Below are 13,234 nucleotides of genomic sequence, written 5' to 3'. Positions count from 1 at the left end.
GATTTCAACTTCTGCCTTTGAATTTTCAAGAGTTGAGTTGGAGACTTCACTTTGCTCTTGAATCTGTGCCATGAATTCCATAATTTGCCCAACATGCATATCCAATTCGTCTACTCTTTTGACTCGGTCTTGCATCTCCTGGTTTTGATTTTCTACTCCCTGATTCAAAGAGGCGAGTAAATTATTCAGTGTATCATTATCCAAGGATGTACCTGAATTGAATTGGGTTGATTGTTGTGGTGGCTGTGATGGTTCATATGGCCACTGATAGAACTCTTCCGATGGCGGCAATTGTTCTTCTTTTCGTAAACCCTGCGCCACAGAAATTAGTCCTTCCAGAATTTCATTATAATTCATGGGCATATTTTGATTTGATTGGAATTGTTGTGGGGGATGCTGTGGTGGCTGCATAGGTCTTGAATAGAACTCGTCTTGCTGCCAATATCCACCTTGTTGAAATTGTTGAGGTTCATCCCACATATAATCTGAATTACCTCTCCAATCTGAATTGCAAGCGTTGGAAAACATGTTGCCCCTTGATTGGTTATAGCCTTGATATCCCCAAACATCTTCATTTGCAGAAAATTGAGGACTTTGATATCCTTGCCCATAGGGCACATCAAGTGTAGGGACACTTGACATTGTGGTTCGTTCGGCATTATGAGTCAATTGAGCAGTGAGTTGTGCCAATTGAGCTTGAATGGTCGCAAGTGCCATGTCTCGCTCCATTTGTACCTAAAATCAAAGAAAGAAAAATAAATCAAATATCAAAAGTAAAATACACAAACACCAATATAAACATAAACAAAAAAAAACAAAAATAAAGGGATTAGCAAAGTTGCTAATCCCCGGCAACGGCGCCAAAATTTGATGCGAGAATTACTTGACACACAAATTAAACCCTCTTTTTGACAATTGTAGTATAGATGTAAGTAGGGTATCGTTCTAGGCCGGGGATTAGGAGGGATTGCTAATCTATTCTAAATTAATTTAAAAATATTAAATAAGACTCAAGGACACAAAACTAGGCTAAAAACTCTAATAACTCGAAACACACTTAAAATGACTCAAAATAATGAAAACAATTAAATTAAACACTAGGAACTGAAATGGACGGAAATTAAATTAAAAGACTAAAAACAATGAAAACTAACTAAATAATATAATTTAATAATGAGGGGGGTTTGGTTTTGACGAGACGTAAATTAAACTTAAATAAATTACAGAATTGACAAAAGCATGAAATTAAGGTGAAATGATAAGTGACGGATTAGCTAGAGGGTTCTTCTCCACACATGACACATATGCAACCTAAATTGATTTTCAGTTGTTCTTTCAATAAATTGTAAATCTCAACGCCCCAAATTAACCGTGAATTGCACTAATTAACCCTCAGTTTTTCCACAATGTTATTGGGTTGGATGATTGCATACGACAACCCAAAACATTCCCTACGAGTTCCCTACATGAATTGCATAATAGAGATACAAGCAAGAATCATTAAGTTCTATGAAAAACATAAGCATTGACGAGGCACTCGTTACTATGATTTGCATGAAACTTATGCCAAGAATTTACTTAACGTGATTGTGACTAGCAACCTTCACTACTTGTGAATATAAGTTCATAACGATTAGGTGAAATTCACTTATATTCTAGCATCAAATTCATGCATGTAAATTAAGTATGCATCCTTAATCGACATACAAAAATAAGTTATAAATCAAGCAGTTAAGCAAATTAAATCACAACTCAGAAATCACAACTGAAGGTAATCAATTCATATTACAAATATATTCATGGCTTTGAATTAACCTCTAGCCAAAATAAATTTAGTTACACATTATTAAAACAGAAATAAAATATAAGTTTGGAAAGATTTAACCGAGAGAGGAGAGTGCTTCAGTGCTCTGTCTGTCCGTGCCTTTGAACCCCTGCCGAGGCTCACGCTGCAAGGCAGCCTTGCTGCTTTCCGTCAGTCTCTCTGCATCCTGCCTCCTGCCAGTCTCGTCAGTCTCTGCTTCTCCAACTAGCTGCCAGGCAGCTGTTCTTTTCCGCGCCTATCATCTCCCCCAGCTGCCAAGCAGCTTGTTTTCCTCCTCTGCCGAGCTGCCAAGCAGCTCCTTTGCTTCTTGGTTTTCTTTCTTCTCGCCCCAGCTGCCAAATGGCAGCTCTGATCTTTCCCCCCTGGTTTTCTTTCACGCTGCCAAAGGCAGCCTTTTTCCTCTCCTCTTCACGTTTTTCTCTCTGCCTTCAGGCTGCGCAAGGCAGCCTTTTGTCTCCCTCTTTTATTCTTCCCGTCAGTGCTCACCAACCCTATTCCATTTCAACATCCCATTATAAATATAAATATATATATTATATTTATATATATATCTATATATTATAAATGTATATATATTATATATATATATATATATATATATATATTTTATGCTCTCCATTATTTTTCTCGTGGTCCACCCGTGTTCCACAATTTTCTGTTTACTATTTAAAACTAATTTGTGCCATTTTTATTTTCTTTGCATAACAAATCCTATAAACACGAAAATAACGTAAATAGCTCGAAAATATAAGAAACTAACTAAGAAAAGACGAGTGAATTTGAAGTAAAAATATATGTAAATATGATCCGATCATGCATGCTTATATAATTCAATCATTTCAACCACATAATAACTCACCTGAACTTACTTGCGCCTCTGTAGGATCATTTGACATAATCACAATTCTCATCATAATGCAATATTTAAATATAATGCATTTAAATCATGGCATGCTATGCATAATCAATTTAAAACATTTCTGGAAGGTTATATATATATATACACACACATATGCAAAAACAAATGCCCACTCACTGATATGTCGAAGGATCGTAGCCCCCTAACCTCGCTTGACTACGTTCGTCCTTGGGGTAGGTCTCCCCTTTATACGAAACAACTATTTTTAGTTAATTAAATAGCACATACACAAAAATCTAAAAATAGCTTCTAATGGTTTGCTCAAATGGAAGGTTTGAATATACAAAAATGTTCTACTCGAAGTCACGGACCCGCATGTAAAAACCATTCGTCGACAAGAGGCCGGACGCGCCCTCACGCGCTGTCCAACCCACGGCCATGCGTAGGCACATGCACGGCATACGCGACGAAAACCCTAACGGATGTTAGGAATATTCCGTCATAATAGACGGAATATTCCGTTAAATGGTAACGACGTTACCTGATGCCATTAGAATATTCCGTTAACTTTAATGAAATATACCTTGCCTTCTCCGGTTAAATTCACCGCCGTCTAGTTCACCGGTTTCAGGGAAAATTCGCCGGATTCTGGGAAAATCTTCAAACCTTAATATCTAGCTCATTTCTCAACCAAAATCCATGAAATTTATATGGATTAAAAGCTCTTGAGGAGTAGAACAAGTTTGTACCTCTTAAAAGTCCAAAATCAAATGAAAAACAGTCTGAAAATCCCTTGAAAGTTCTAGCGAAAACTAAGACTCCTCAAACTCACTTGTTCCAACGTCAACTTCACTCCAAACTTACTCTAGGGTCCTTAGGGAGTTGCGTAGACGCTTACTCATGTCCCAAAACCTTGAAATCTTATTGGGATCATGGCGATACCAACTCGACCAAGTTGGAGCTTCCGAGTTTGCGAGTTAAAACTTGTCCGTTCGTCGATCAGATGGTACGACTGGGTTCGTGAGGTCGAGATGAGTACGATGGTGGTATTTGCAAGTTCGATCTGTAATGATTTGGGGATGGTTGTGTTGTGGTGGTGTCTCAAGTGCGAGAAGGAACAAGAAGGTGCGAGAAGGAGAGAGAGGGTACCTGATTGGGCTTGGGAAAATAGGAACTAAAATAATTGGTGAACAAGGTTAGTGATAAAAATAATGTAAAACTGCATATGTACATCCACGTCACTTAGGCAACTAGGGTATAATTGTCATTTTACACACTCAAGGAGAAAATTATATAAAAAATAGGGATGGGTCGTCACAAAGCATCATAAAGCAATCAATATTCTTAATATAAAAAATTAACCATACCAAAGAATTGTACATAAATATTTACCTTTAGCTTGTATGTAAATTCATACAATTTCCTATACAAGTAAATGAATTTCCTACACAAGTAATTGAACAATTCAAATCCTAAATTAAATTTTAATTCATGTGTGCCACTCTTTTATGCCGATCCATGTCCTTGAATACAAAGCATAAATGATCCTAAAACATAATTACATAAGTGTAACGTGGCTAATATATTAAAAATTAAATAAACATTTTACACCACAACATATATAAACGTACAATCAAAACCCTTCATATAACAAACATTTTGTATACCTGTAATCTTAAGTGGCTTGATAAAGTCAAGAGGTTCTTCATAAATTAGCGATATATAGTTTTTCTTGTGTGGTTGACCTTTTCATTTTAAGCTCTATCTTACACGTGATATGACTTAAGGCAATATTCATATCATGTTAGATCATCTCCAACCAAAATGGCTAAATAGAGTCTCGTCTAGAATTATAGCCTCCTAAAAAATTATTTTTAAATGAACAGTGTTAGGCCATACTCATATATTATCTCCAACCGAATGGGCTATACATAGCCCCCTTAATAATTTATTAGTTTTAAGTTTACTTTAAATTTATTGGTTAATTTAGTTAAATTATTGTTGAATTTGTTTAAATCTAGTCGTTGAATTTGAACCAATTATTCCAACTGAGGAGTTGGGCTCCAAAAAAGGCTAAGAGGGGTCTACATTTGGCTAGCATGATCCTCCTTTGGCCAACCTGATGCTTCTTTAGCCAAATAATAGTTTGGTAAACTCCATAGAATTATAGCGTAGCCAATAGTTGAATATGAGTTTTTTGACAAATCAGACCATTTTTTTACTTTTAGGGTTTAGCCCTCTCCATTAGAGATGGTCTTACATGTAGTAAAGCGAGACTAATCTTCTTTATGCATTTGAGCTTCCTGCAATTTTATCAGATTAAAGTAGATTATCAATTCTATAGGGAAGACAAACTTTATATCCAAATTCTAAGTGTAACATCCCACATCGCCAAGAGGAGTGGATTATGTAAGTCTTATTTGTATATTCACATCTTTATCTAGCACGAGGCTTTTTGGGAGCTCACTGGCTTCGGGTTCCATCGAAACTCAGAAGTTAAGCAAGTTCGCCCAAGAGCAATCTCATGATGGGTGACCCACTGGAAAGTTCTCGTGTGAGTTTCCAGAAACAAAATCATGAGGGCGTGGTCGGGACCCAAAATGGAGAATATCGTGTTACGATGGAGTCGAGCCCTAAATGTGATGGGGGCCCGGGCCGAGATGTGACACTAAGCATTATTTGAAATATGGTCAAAACTCAATCCAATTTTGCCTTAAAAAAATAAAAAATAAAAAATAAAAAAATAAAAAAGTAAAGTTGGTAAAAGTGCTTAAGCTTTAACAGTATCCAGAGCGAATAGGACTTACCAAAGCCTGTTACCAAACGCACCGCAATAACCCCCTTATGATTTTCCCGGGATAATTTATCCCCTTTCTTACCTGGTTTTCCCGGGAAAATTACCAGAACGCATCAACCCCTTCTCTCTCCTCCCTTCCTCTCTCTCTCTCTCTCTCTCTCTCCTTTTTCCTGTCTCTCCATCTTCATCCCAAATACTTCTCTCTCAGACAGAGAGACAACAAACACACACCCACACACTGATCCTCTATGGACGATCCCACGGCGCCACCGAGAACCCCATCGTCGTCTTCCTCCCAGCTCAATACGCCTCCAACAATGCTCCGCACTCCTCAGGCCCTCCAATCGCTAACCCCATCTCGGCACATCGACCGCCTGATCAACTTCAACCACCACCAATCGCCGTCCAGGACCATCTACTCCGATAGGTTCATCCCCAGTAGATCCGGCTCCAACTTCCCCCTCTTCGACATCTCCAATACTCCATCCGAGGGCCGCGATGACTCGTCAAGCGCCTACGGCACTCTCCTACGCGCTGCCCTCTTTGGCCCTGACGCCCGTGGCGTCGTCCCTCCGGCGACGCCTGAGAAAAGGAGCGCAATTCAGATGAACCCGCCTAGTCCCAACATCTTCCGGTTCAAGACCGAGACTCGCCCGTCAATGCACTCTCTTTCCCCTTTTGGGTTCGACGATGTGGTCACTGGGGCTCACCATAGCCCGGTCAAGGCTCCTCGGAAGGTCCCTCGGTCGCCTTACAAGGTGAATTTTATCAATTTCTGGTCATTTGCCGATTTGAGTTTGGTTGGATTTTGAATTTTGTGATTTTTTTTTTCTTTCTTTTTTTAGTTTTATGGAACTTTTGTTTCTTGTTCAGGTTTTGGATGCACCTGCTTTGCAAGATGATTTCTATCTGAATCTTGTCGACTGGTCTTCGCACAATGTACTTGCCGTTGGGTTGGGAAATTGTGTTTATTTATGGAATGCTTGTAGTAGCAAGGTGAGCTCTTGCTTTATTTTGCTTGTCCTTCTAATTTTAACTTTGTTTTTGTAATTTGAGGCAAACTGTATGTTTTTCGATGTCACAAGTCACGTATGATTGTAACTGTTTTCGATCGTGTTATGTGTGTTTTTCTTGGTGTATTTATGAAATTGATCACTTTGAGTCTGTGCCAATGTGATTTTCTTTTCTTTTTTTTACTTTATGATTGGATGTTACTTGCAGGTAACTAAGTTATGTGACTTGGGGATTGATGATAGTGTCTGTTCCGTTGGCTGGGCTCAACGTGGAACTCATCTTGCGGTTGGAACTAGCAATGGAAAAGTCCAAGTAAGAGATACTGGTACCTGATCGCATCTGATAGACACATTGCATTCTTAGATTTGAAATTTAGATGTTATTTTTATATTTCTGATATTGCAAAGTGGAATTACAAGTGGAGTTGCAACAACATTCACAATCTAGGTGTTTGAGCAACAAGTTTGTGACTTTAATATTGAGAAGATGATCGTCAAACAACATAATGCTTGAAATACTTATATGAACCGCAGAAGTCGTGGAAAAGTTTTGTAATTAGAATGTAGACTAACTAATGCAAGTAACAAGGTCCTGTCTAGCTGCATATTCCTGTCTGGTCTGTGGTGCAGACAGTCCCACCAACACATCATATCAAATGTTGATGGGGCAAAATTAGACATTATCTATTACTCATTCTAGAATCCCCAAGTATTGTTTTGCTTACCAGATTCCCTACGTGGCTTTCGATAGGAATAGGAATAGGTTAATTGAAACCTCCATACCCTGCTCATTACATTGTGAGTCTGTGACGGGTTTTGGTTATGCGAGTCTGAACTCAATCATCTGGTTTTGTGACTTCCGTTAGTTTGATAGGTTGCACAATTATTCAAACATGAATAAAATTTTGACTAGTGATCTGGTTATCTGTAACATGCCCTCTGTGTCCGGCCTTGGTTAGAACCAGATCACAGTGTATACGATAATCAGGTTAGGATTGTAACTTATGTTAAAATTGGATATTCAACGCAGTTTCATGGGAGGAGTTTGTGGGCTGATTTTTGTGCAGTATTATAACAGGAATTTCATATCTACCACCAATTTTGTCTGATTATTTTCATTTGAGTTTTTTACTTTTAGACATGTGAAATTTATATGGGTTAATCTCTGTTGTAACCTTGAAGTTTTGTGGTTTTCAACATTTGGTACATGAAGTTCTTTTCATCCCAGAGTCATACCTCAAGTCTTAATTTTGGGACAGTTTCATACATCCGTTAAGTTTTCCGTTAGAACTTCTGTTAACTGATGACGTGGCGCCCACGTGGACAATAACTAAGCGCCACATGTCATTATGGACCCACTTCAATATTAAAAAATTAAAAACAATACAAAAACACTAAAAAAATAAAAAATAAAAAATCCCCAACCCACCCGTCTTCTACCTCCCCCAACCCCCTCCCTTCCTTCTTCCCTCTGCAACCCAGACCCTCTCCCCCAAGCTCACTCCAACCACCAAAACCAGTCTCCCCCAACCTTCATTCTTCCCTCTGCAACCCACACCCTCTCCCCCAACCCACACCCTCCATTCCTTCTTCCCTCAGATCCAAAACAAAACGTAAACAATTCGAGACCATTCTATTACTTGCTTCCATTGCACCTTATAGCAACGCTCCCAATCAATTGAAAACCAACACAAAAGTCTAACTTCCAAAACAAAATGCAACAAGGTTTGGAACTTGCGAAAACCTAATCACGAAAACTAAACCCACCCCCCCTTTTTCAATCCTACTATTTAATTTTTCAGACCATCCAAACAAAAACCCAGAAGCAAAAAACAAAGAAACCAAACAGACCTAGAAAACTGACGGACTTTTCAGGCTCCGCTGCATTTTTCTCCTTCAAGTTCGTTCCGTTCCACCCTGTAATCAATTTTGATTAGCCCTTAATCAATTTGATTAGCCTCTAATCAAATGTCAAGCAAAACAAAAGAAAAAAGTTAATCAAATCTGTGGAGAAGAAAATGGTGGAGTTTTGGGAAATGGGAGAAAGTGGAAGAATGAGGGATCCACAACGGCAGGGTAAGGGAACAAGAGAAGGAGAAGTATTCGGATGGAGATGGGAAAATGAAAGGGGAAGTACGGATAGGAATGGATTTTGATTTGTTTTGATTTTGGCTTGTCGAGGTTGGAGCTCTCGGGGACGTCTTTTACAGAGGGAAGAAGGAAGGTTGGAGCTCGCGGGGTCGCACATGGACTTGTCAGGGTTGGATCTGAGGGAAGAAGGAAGGGAGGGTGCGGGTTGGGGGAGACTGGTTTTGGTGGCGAAGGAAGGTTGGGGGAGAGGGGATGTGCAGTGGGTGCAGAGGGAGAAGGGATGTGCGGTGGGTGCAGAGGGAGAAGGGAGGGAGAAGGGAGAATGGAGGGAAGGATGGATGTGCGGTGGGTGCAGAGGAGAAGAAGAAGACAGCTTTTTATTTTTTTTGTAATTTTTTATTTTTTTTATTTTTTAATGTTTGATTTTTAATTTTTAATATCCACGTGAGATCCTTCTTAACACGTGGCGCCCAGTCATTGTCTACATGGACGCCTCGTCATCAGTTAACAGAATACTTAATAGCCAAACTAACGGATGTATGAGACTGTCCCAAAATTAACACTTTAGGTATGACTCTGGGACGAAAAAAACTTCATGTCAAATGTTGAAAACCACGAAACTTCAGGGTAGTAAACAGAGATTAACCCAATTTATATTGTATATATGCTGCTGAATAATTGGCTGATGCACTTGTTATCTACTGTGTAGATATGGGATGCATCACACTGTAGGAGGGTAAGAACTATGGAGGGCCATCGACTACGCATTGGGGCCTTAGCCTGGAGTTCATCTATGCTGTCTTCTGGTAGCCGGGACAAGACTATTCTTCAACGTGATATTCGTGCTCAGGAAGATTTTGTTAGCAAACTTTCCGGACACAAGTCAGAGGTCAGAATCTTATAGTTCATGTTAAATTTGATTGAACTTCTTGGTTCTACAAGAAACTGATGGTTTTAAAATTTTGGATTTCCACTGTACTTTCAGATACAACTTTCAATGTTACTCATTCTAATCCTTTGTTCTTCTAATTTGTCCTTCGTGTAACATGCCGTTTGTCTTTTGTCATGTTATGGTCCATGTATCTTGCATACCATATTTTTTTTCATTTTCATATTTCTTCCCCTAAAGATCATATGATTGTCCTTTAGGTTTGCGGACTGAAGTGGTCTTATGATAACCGTGAGCTGGCATCAGGCGGGAATGATAATAGGGTATGTTATAGAAATTTTTCTTTCAGTCCGACTTATGTTTTGTGCATTCTAATTTGGTCATGCTACCTATTCATAACCGATAACGTGCTATACAGCTTTTTGTTTGGAATCAACATTCAACTCAACCGGTGCTCAAATACTGTGAGCATACTGCAGCTGTGAAAGCTATTGCATGGTCTCCCCATCTTCATGGGCTTCTTGCGTCTGGGGGAGGAACTGCAGACCGATGTATTCGCTTCTGGAATACAACCACCAACTCGCATTTGAGCTGCATGGACACTGGAAGTCAGGTGAACAGCTTGTTGCTTATTTGAACATGCATGCAATTAGGAAGCTTTTCCCGATGAGGAATATTTAGAGAACCTGGACTGATTGCAGTGAAATTCATTATTTCAATAGTTATAAACCTTGTTGTTTCTTAACATAGTTCATTTTCTAGTGAGTTTCGCCAATAATAAGTGATGGAAATTGGCAGTTTTTTTATTTTTTTTATTTTTTTTACATTTCACCTTTTCCATGTAATTATAAAGGGAGGAAACGGGTTAAAACATTCGCAACTTGAATCCAGTTACTTTCGTTGTGTATCTCATATAGGGGCTAAATCAAAAGAAAAACTAGTTCACCTGGAAAAAAATTTGGGTTCATCTCATTTGTGATGATATTGATATATTCAGTTCATAGATATGAATTTAGTTGGTGACTGAAATCCCTCCCTATTTCTGATAACAATGCTAGGCTGTACTTGTATCCATTCTATATCTGCAGGTATGCAATCTTGTGTGGTCGAAAAATGTCAATGAACTAGTCAGCACCCATGGCTACTCCCAAAATCAGATAATAGTTTGGAGATATCCCACCATGTCAAAGGTAAAAAAAAAGTCTTGTCAATTCCCCTTGGTCGTAACCAAAAAACATCATTATTTTCTTTGCTAATTTTTCATCTTCTTCTGCTGATATAGCTTGCAACTCTTACGGGCCATTCATACAGAGTTCTTTATCTTGCCATCTCGCCTGATGGACAGGTTCTTACCCAATTCCTTCTGATTTTACTTACCCCTTTTTTATGGTTATGCAAATTACTTTTCATTCCGTTAGGCATATTTTGATCTGTCATATTGATTATTGTTTCAGACAATTGTTACTGGAGCAGGAGATGAAACACTAAGATTTTGGAACGTGTTTCCTTCCCCTAAGTCCCAGGTAAAAGACTCAATACTTGATTGGAATGTTTAACGCAAACAATTTGGTTAATAGCTCTTCCTTAATTGTTAAGTTATCAGACTAGGTTATAAAGGATACATAAGTGATTATGCTTCCTTAAGAACTCCTATTCTGTCGTTGTAAAGTCTACAGTTCATAGGAGTTGCTCATCAGTAAGATCATTAGAGAAAAACAAGGGTAGTTTAGTAGCATTGATTATTTTCCTTCCCTGATATCGCGTAACAATTGTGTTCTATACCTTATAATCACGTTATCTTACGTTATATATTGTGAAGTGAAATTGGTTGAACCAGAGACTAAATTGCATCTCTAGCTGTTCCCTTTCATACCCTCTACCCTTGAATCTATTTCGCGCTGAAGAGGAATACAACTCATGTCATATGAATGAAACTGTTATTGCAGAACACAGAAAGTGAAATTGGAGCATCATCTCTTGGAAGAACCATCATCCGGTGACCTTGTACATGACGTCAATATACTGACTTGGCAACCTTCACTGTTGCTCAGACCGCCTGAGGATGCGAACATCAGGACGATGTCATTCCTTTTTGACATGATATCACAGACGAGCATAGATTATGCCGGGACCTCAAAAGGCTAAGACGAGAGATGAAGTGATGGGTTTGGTCGGGTTTCGATTGTTACTCTCGTTTCCCACATAAGTAGCCTACTATATATAATGTATAGAAGGTGGGTTGTGATCAATTATTCTCACCTTCTCGGTGCGCCCGTACTTTGTATATTTAAAGAGGAGGATACGCTGGGAGATAAGTTGGGTCATTGTGATGTAAGTTTACTTCACATTCTTTGTAAATGGATCGCAATTTTATTTTCACATTTTAGTTGAAAATTAGGTGATTTGATTTTGCAACTCTAGTTCGTGTTATCGCGTTTGCACGTGCGAAATCCTTCGACGTGTTCGATTAATATAGGCTCTCCCATCAGTCGCTGTGAAATCAGATAGAATTCTATGATTATTTTTATCTATTTGGGTCAAACGTTGAATTTTGTTAGATTAGAGGTTAGATTAACCACCGACAGGATTTGAACTTCCGCCGTCATGCAAGGGCTCACAAATAGAGCTGCCTTAAACCAATGGACCACTAACCATATAATTCACAATGTTTGACAAATCAGAACCTTCTCCTTTGTTAGGATTAACACACGTCCGATCTTTGGCTGTAGATTGAATCGCCACCATGTGATTCGTAATGACAGCATGTGCAACTTCGTGAAAGGTGAGATGCAGATTTGAATGTTTAACGCAATTTTGTTTACGGAATTTAAACTACTCTAGAATTGGTAGATTAATTTTACAAGGGAACTTTTAATTCTATAATTGTTATTTCATTGATCATCACAAAGAAATACAGATGTGCCACCAAACAAACAACTAGAGTAAATCTCTAAATGGCTACTACCTGCATGAACTTACATGCTGCCAATATAGATCTATCACAAAATCGATAGACTCAACAAACCTATACCTACAAACACACCAATCTTCGCTAAAGTGTGAAGCCATAAAAATCATTACAAAGGCGCGTGACCACATAAAGTCATCGTTGAAAGATGAGACTGCATAACTCATCAATCAAAGGTGAAGGCCACATCCAATTACTGCACAAGCTGGACTACAACACTTGCTAGGCAAATCAACAAAAAAAGCTACAATACTTTGGGAATGGAACCACTGCTTGGCGCATCTTTGTGGAAGATTAAGGGGTGGTTTGGGAGTGAGTTGCTTAAAAAAAAGCACCCATGAAAAAAAGCTGTGAGGGTTTTAGGTGTTTGGTAAACTGAAAAAAAAAAGCTTATTTTGGAAGCTGCTGTGAGAATAAGCTGAAATCAAAGGAAAAAGCTGAAGCTACTATTAGCAGCTTTGGAAAACTAGCTTTTTTTCAAAGCACACAGAGCTACACTGCTCCTTTAATGAAAAAACTCACTATCAGACTTTTTTTTTTTTTCCAAAAGCACTTTTACAAAAAAGTTTACCAAACACTCTGCTGATTTATTTCACAGCCGCTTATTCTCACAGCACAGCCGCTTATTCTCACAGCAGTTTTTTTTTCAAAACACAGCAATACCAAACCAGCCCTAGGACACTCCAGCCAAGGCAGAGCCGCCAAATCTGATCGCACAAGGCTGCGCAACCACAAATTGAATGTATTATGGCCAAGTCACCAAAATATTTACAAATTTTGTTGCCTGATTAA

The 13,234-nt window shown here is 38.7% G+C and overlaps 1 protein-coding gene across 1 annotated transcript; it reads left to right on the top strand.

Annotated features, from left to right (window-relative positions):
• Positions 1–5,576: 5,576 nt before the first annotated feature.
• On the top strand, positions 5,577–11,889 carry LOC103439048 (B-type cell cycle switch protein ccs52A-like). The gene is made up of 10 exons (XM_029098421.2): positions 5,577–6,239; positions 6,355–6,477; positions 6,703–6,807; positions 9,295–9,474; positions 9,735–9,797; positions 9,893–10,087; positions 10,563–10,664; positions 10,757–10,819; positions 10,929–10,997; positions 11,421–11,889. Exons 1-10 carry the CDS (start codon positions 5,730–5,732, stop codon positions 11,472–11,474), a joined length of 1,464 nt encoding a protein of 487 aa, XP_028954254.2. The 5' UTR covers positions 5,577–5,729; the 3' UTR covers positions 11,475–11,889.
• Positions 11,890–13,234: the final 1,345 nt, after the last annotated feature.

Source organism: Malus domestica, chromosome 06, assembly GCF_042453785.1.
Source record: "Malus domestica chromosome 06, GDT2T_hap1".
NCBI classification, from domain to species: domain Eukaryota; kingdom Viridiplantae; phylum Streptophyta; class Magnoliopsida; order Rosales; family Rosaceae; genus Malus; species Malus domestica.
This window is presented reverse-complemented; position numbering and strand designations above follow the sequence as displayed.

Coding starts and splice junctions, on each gene's coding strand:
- LOC103439048 (XM_029098421.2), top strand. CDS start 5,730: ATGGACGATCCCACGGCGCCACCGAGAACCCCATCGTCGTCTTCCTCC. Junction 6,240..6,354: donor TCCCTCGGTCGCCTTACAAG/GTGAATTTTATC, acceptor TTTCTTGTTCAG/GTTTTGGATGCACCTGCTTT. Junction 6,808..9,294: donor CTAGCAATGGAAAAGTCCAA/GTAAGAGATACT, acceptor TCTACTGTGTAG/ATATGGGATGCATCACACTG.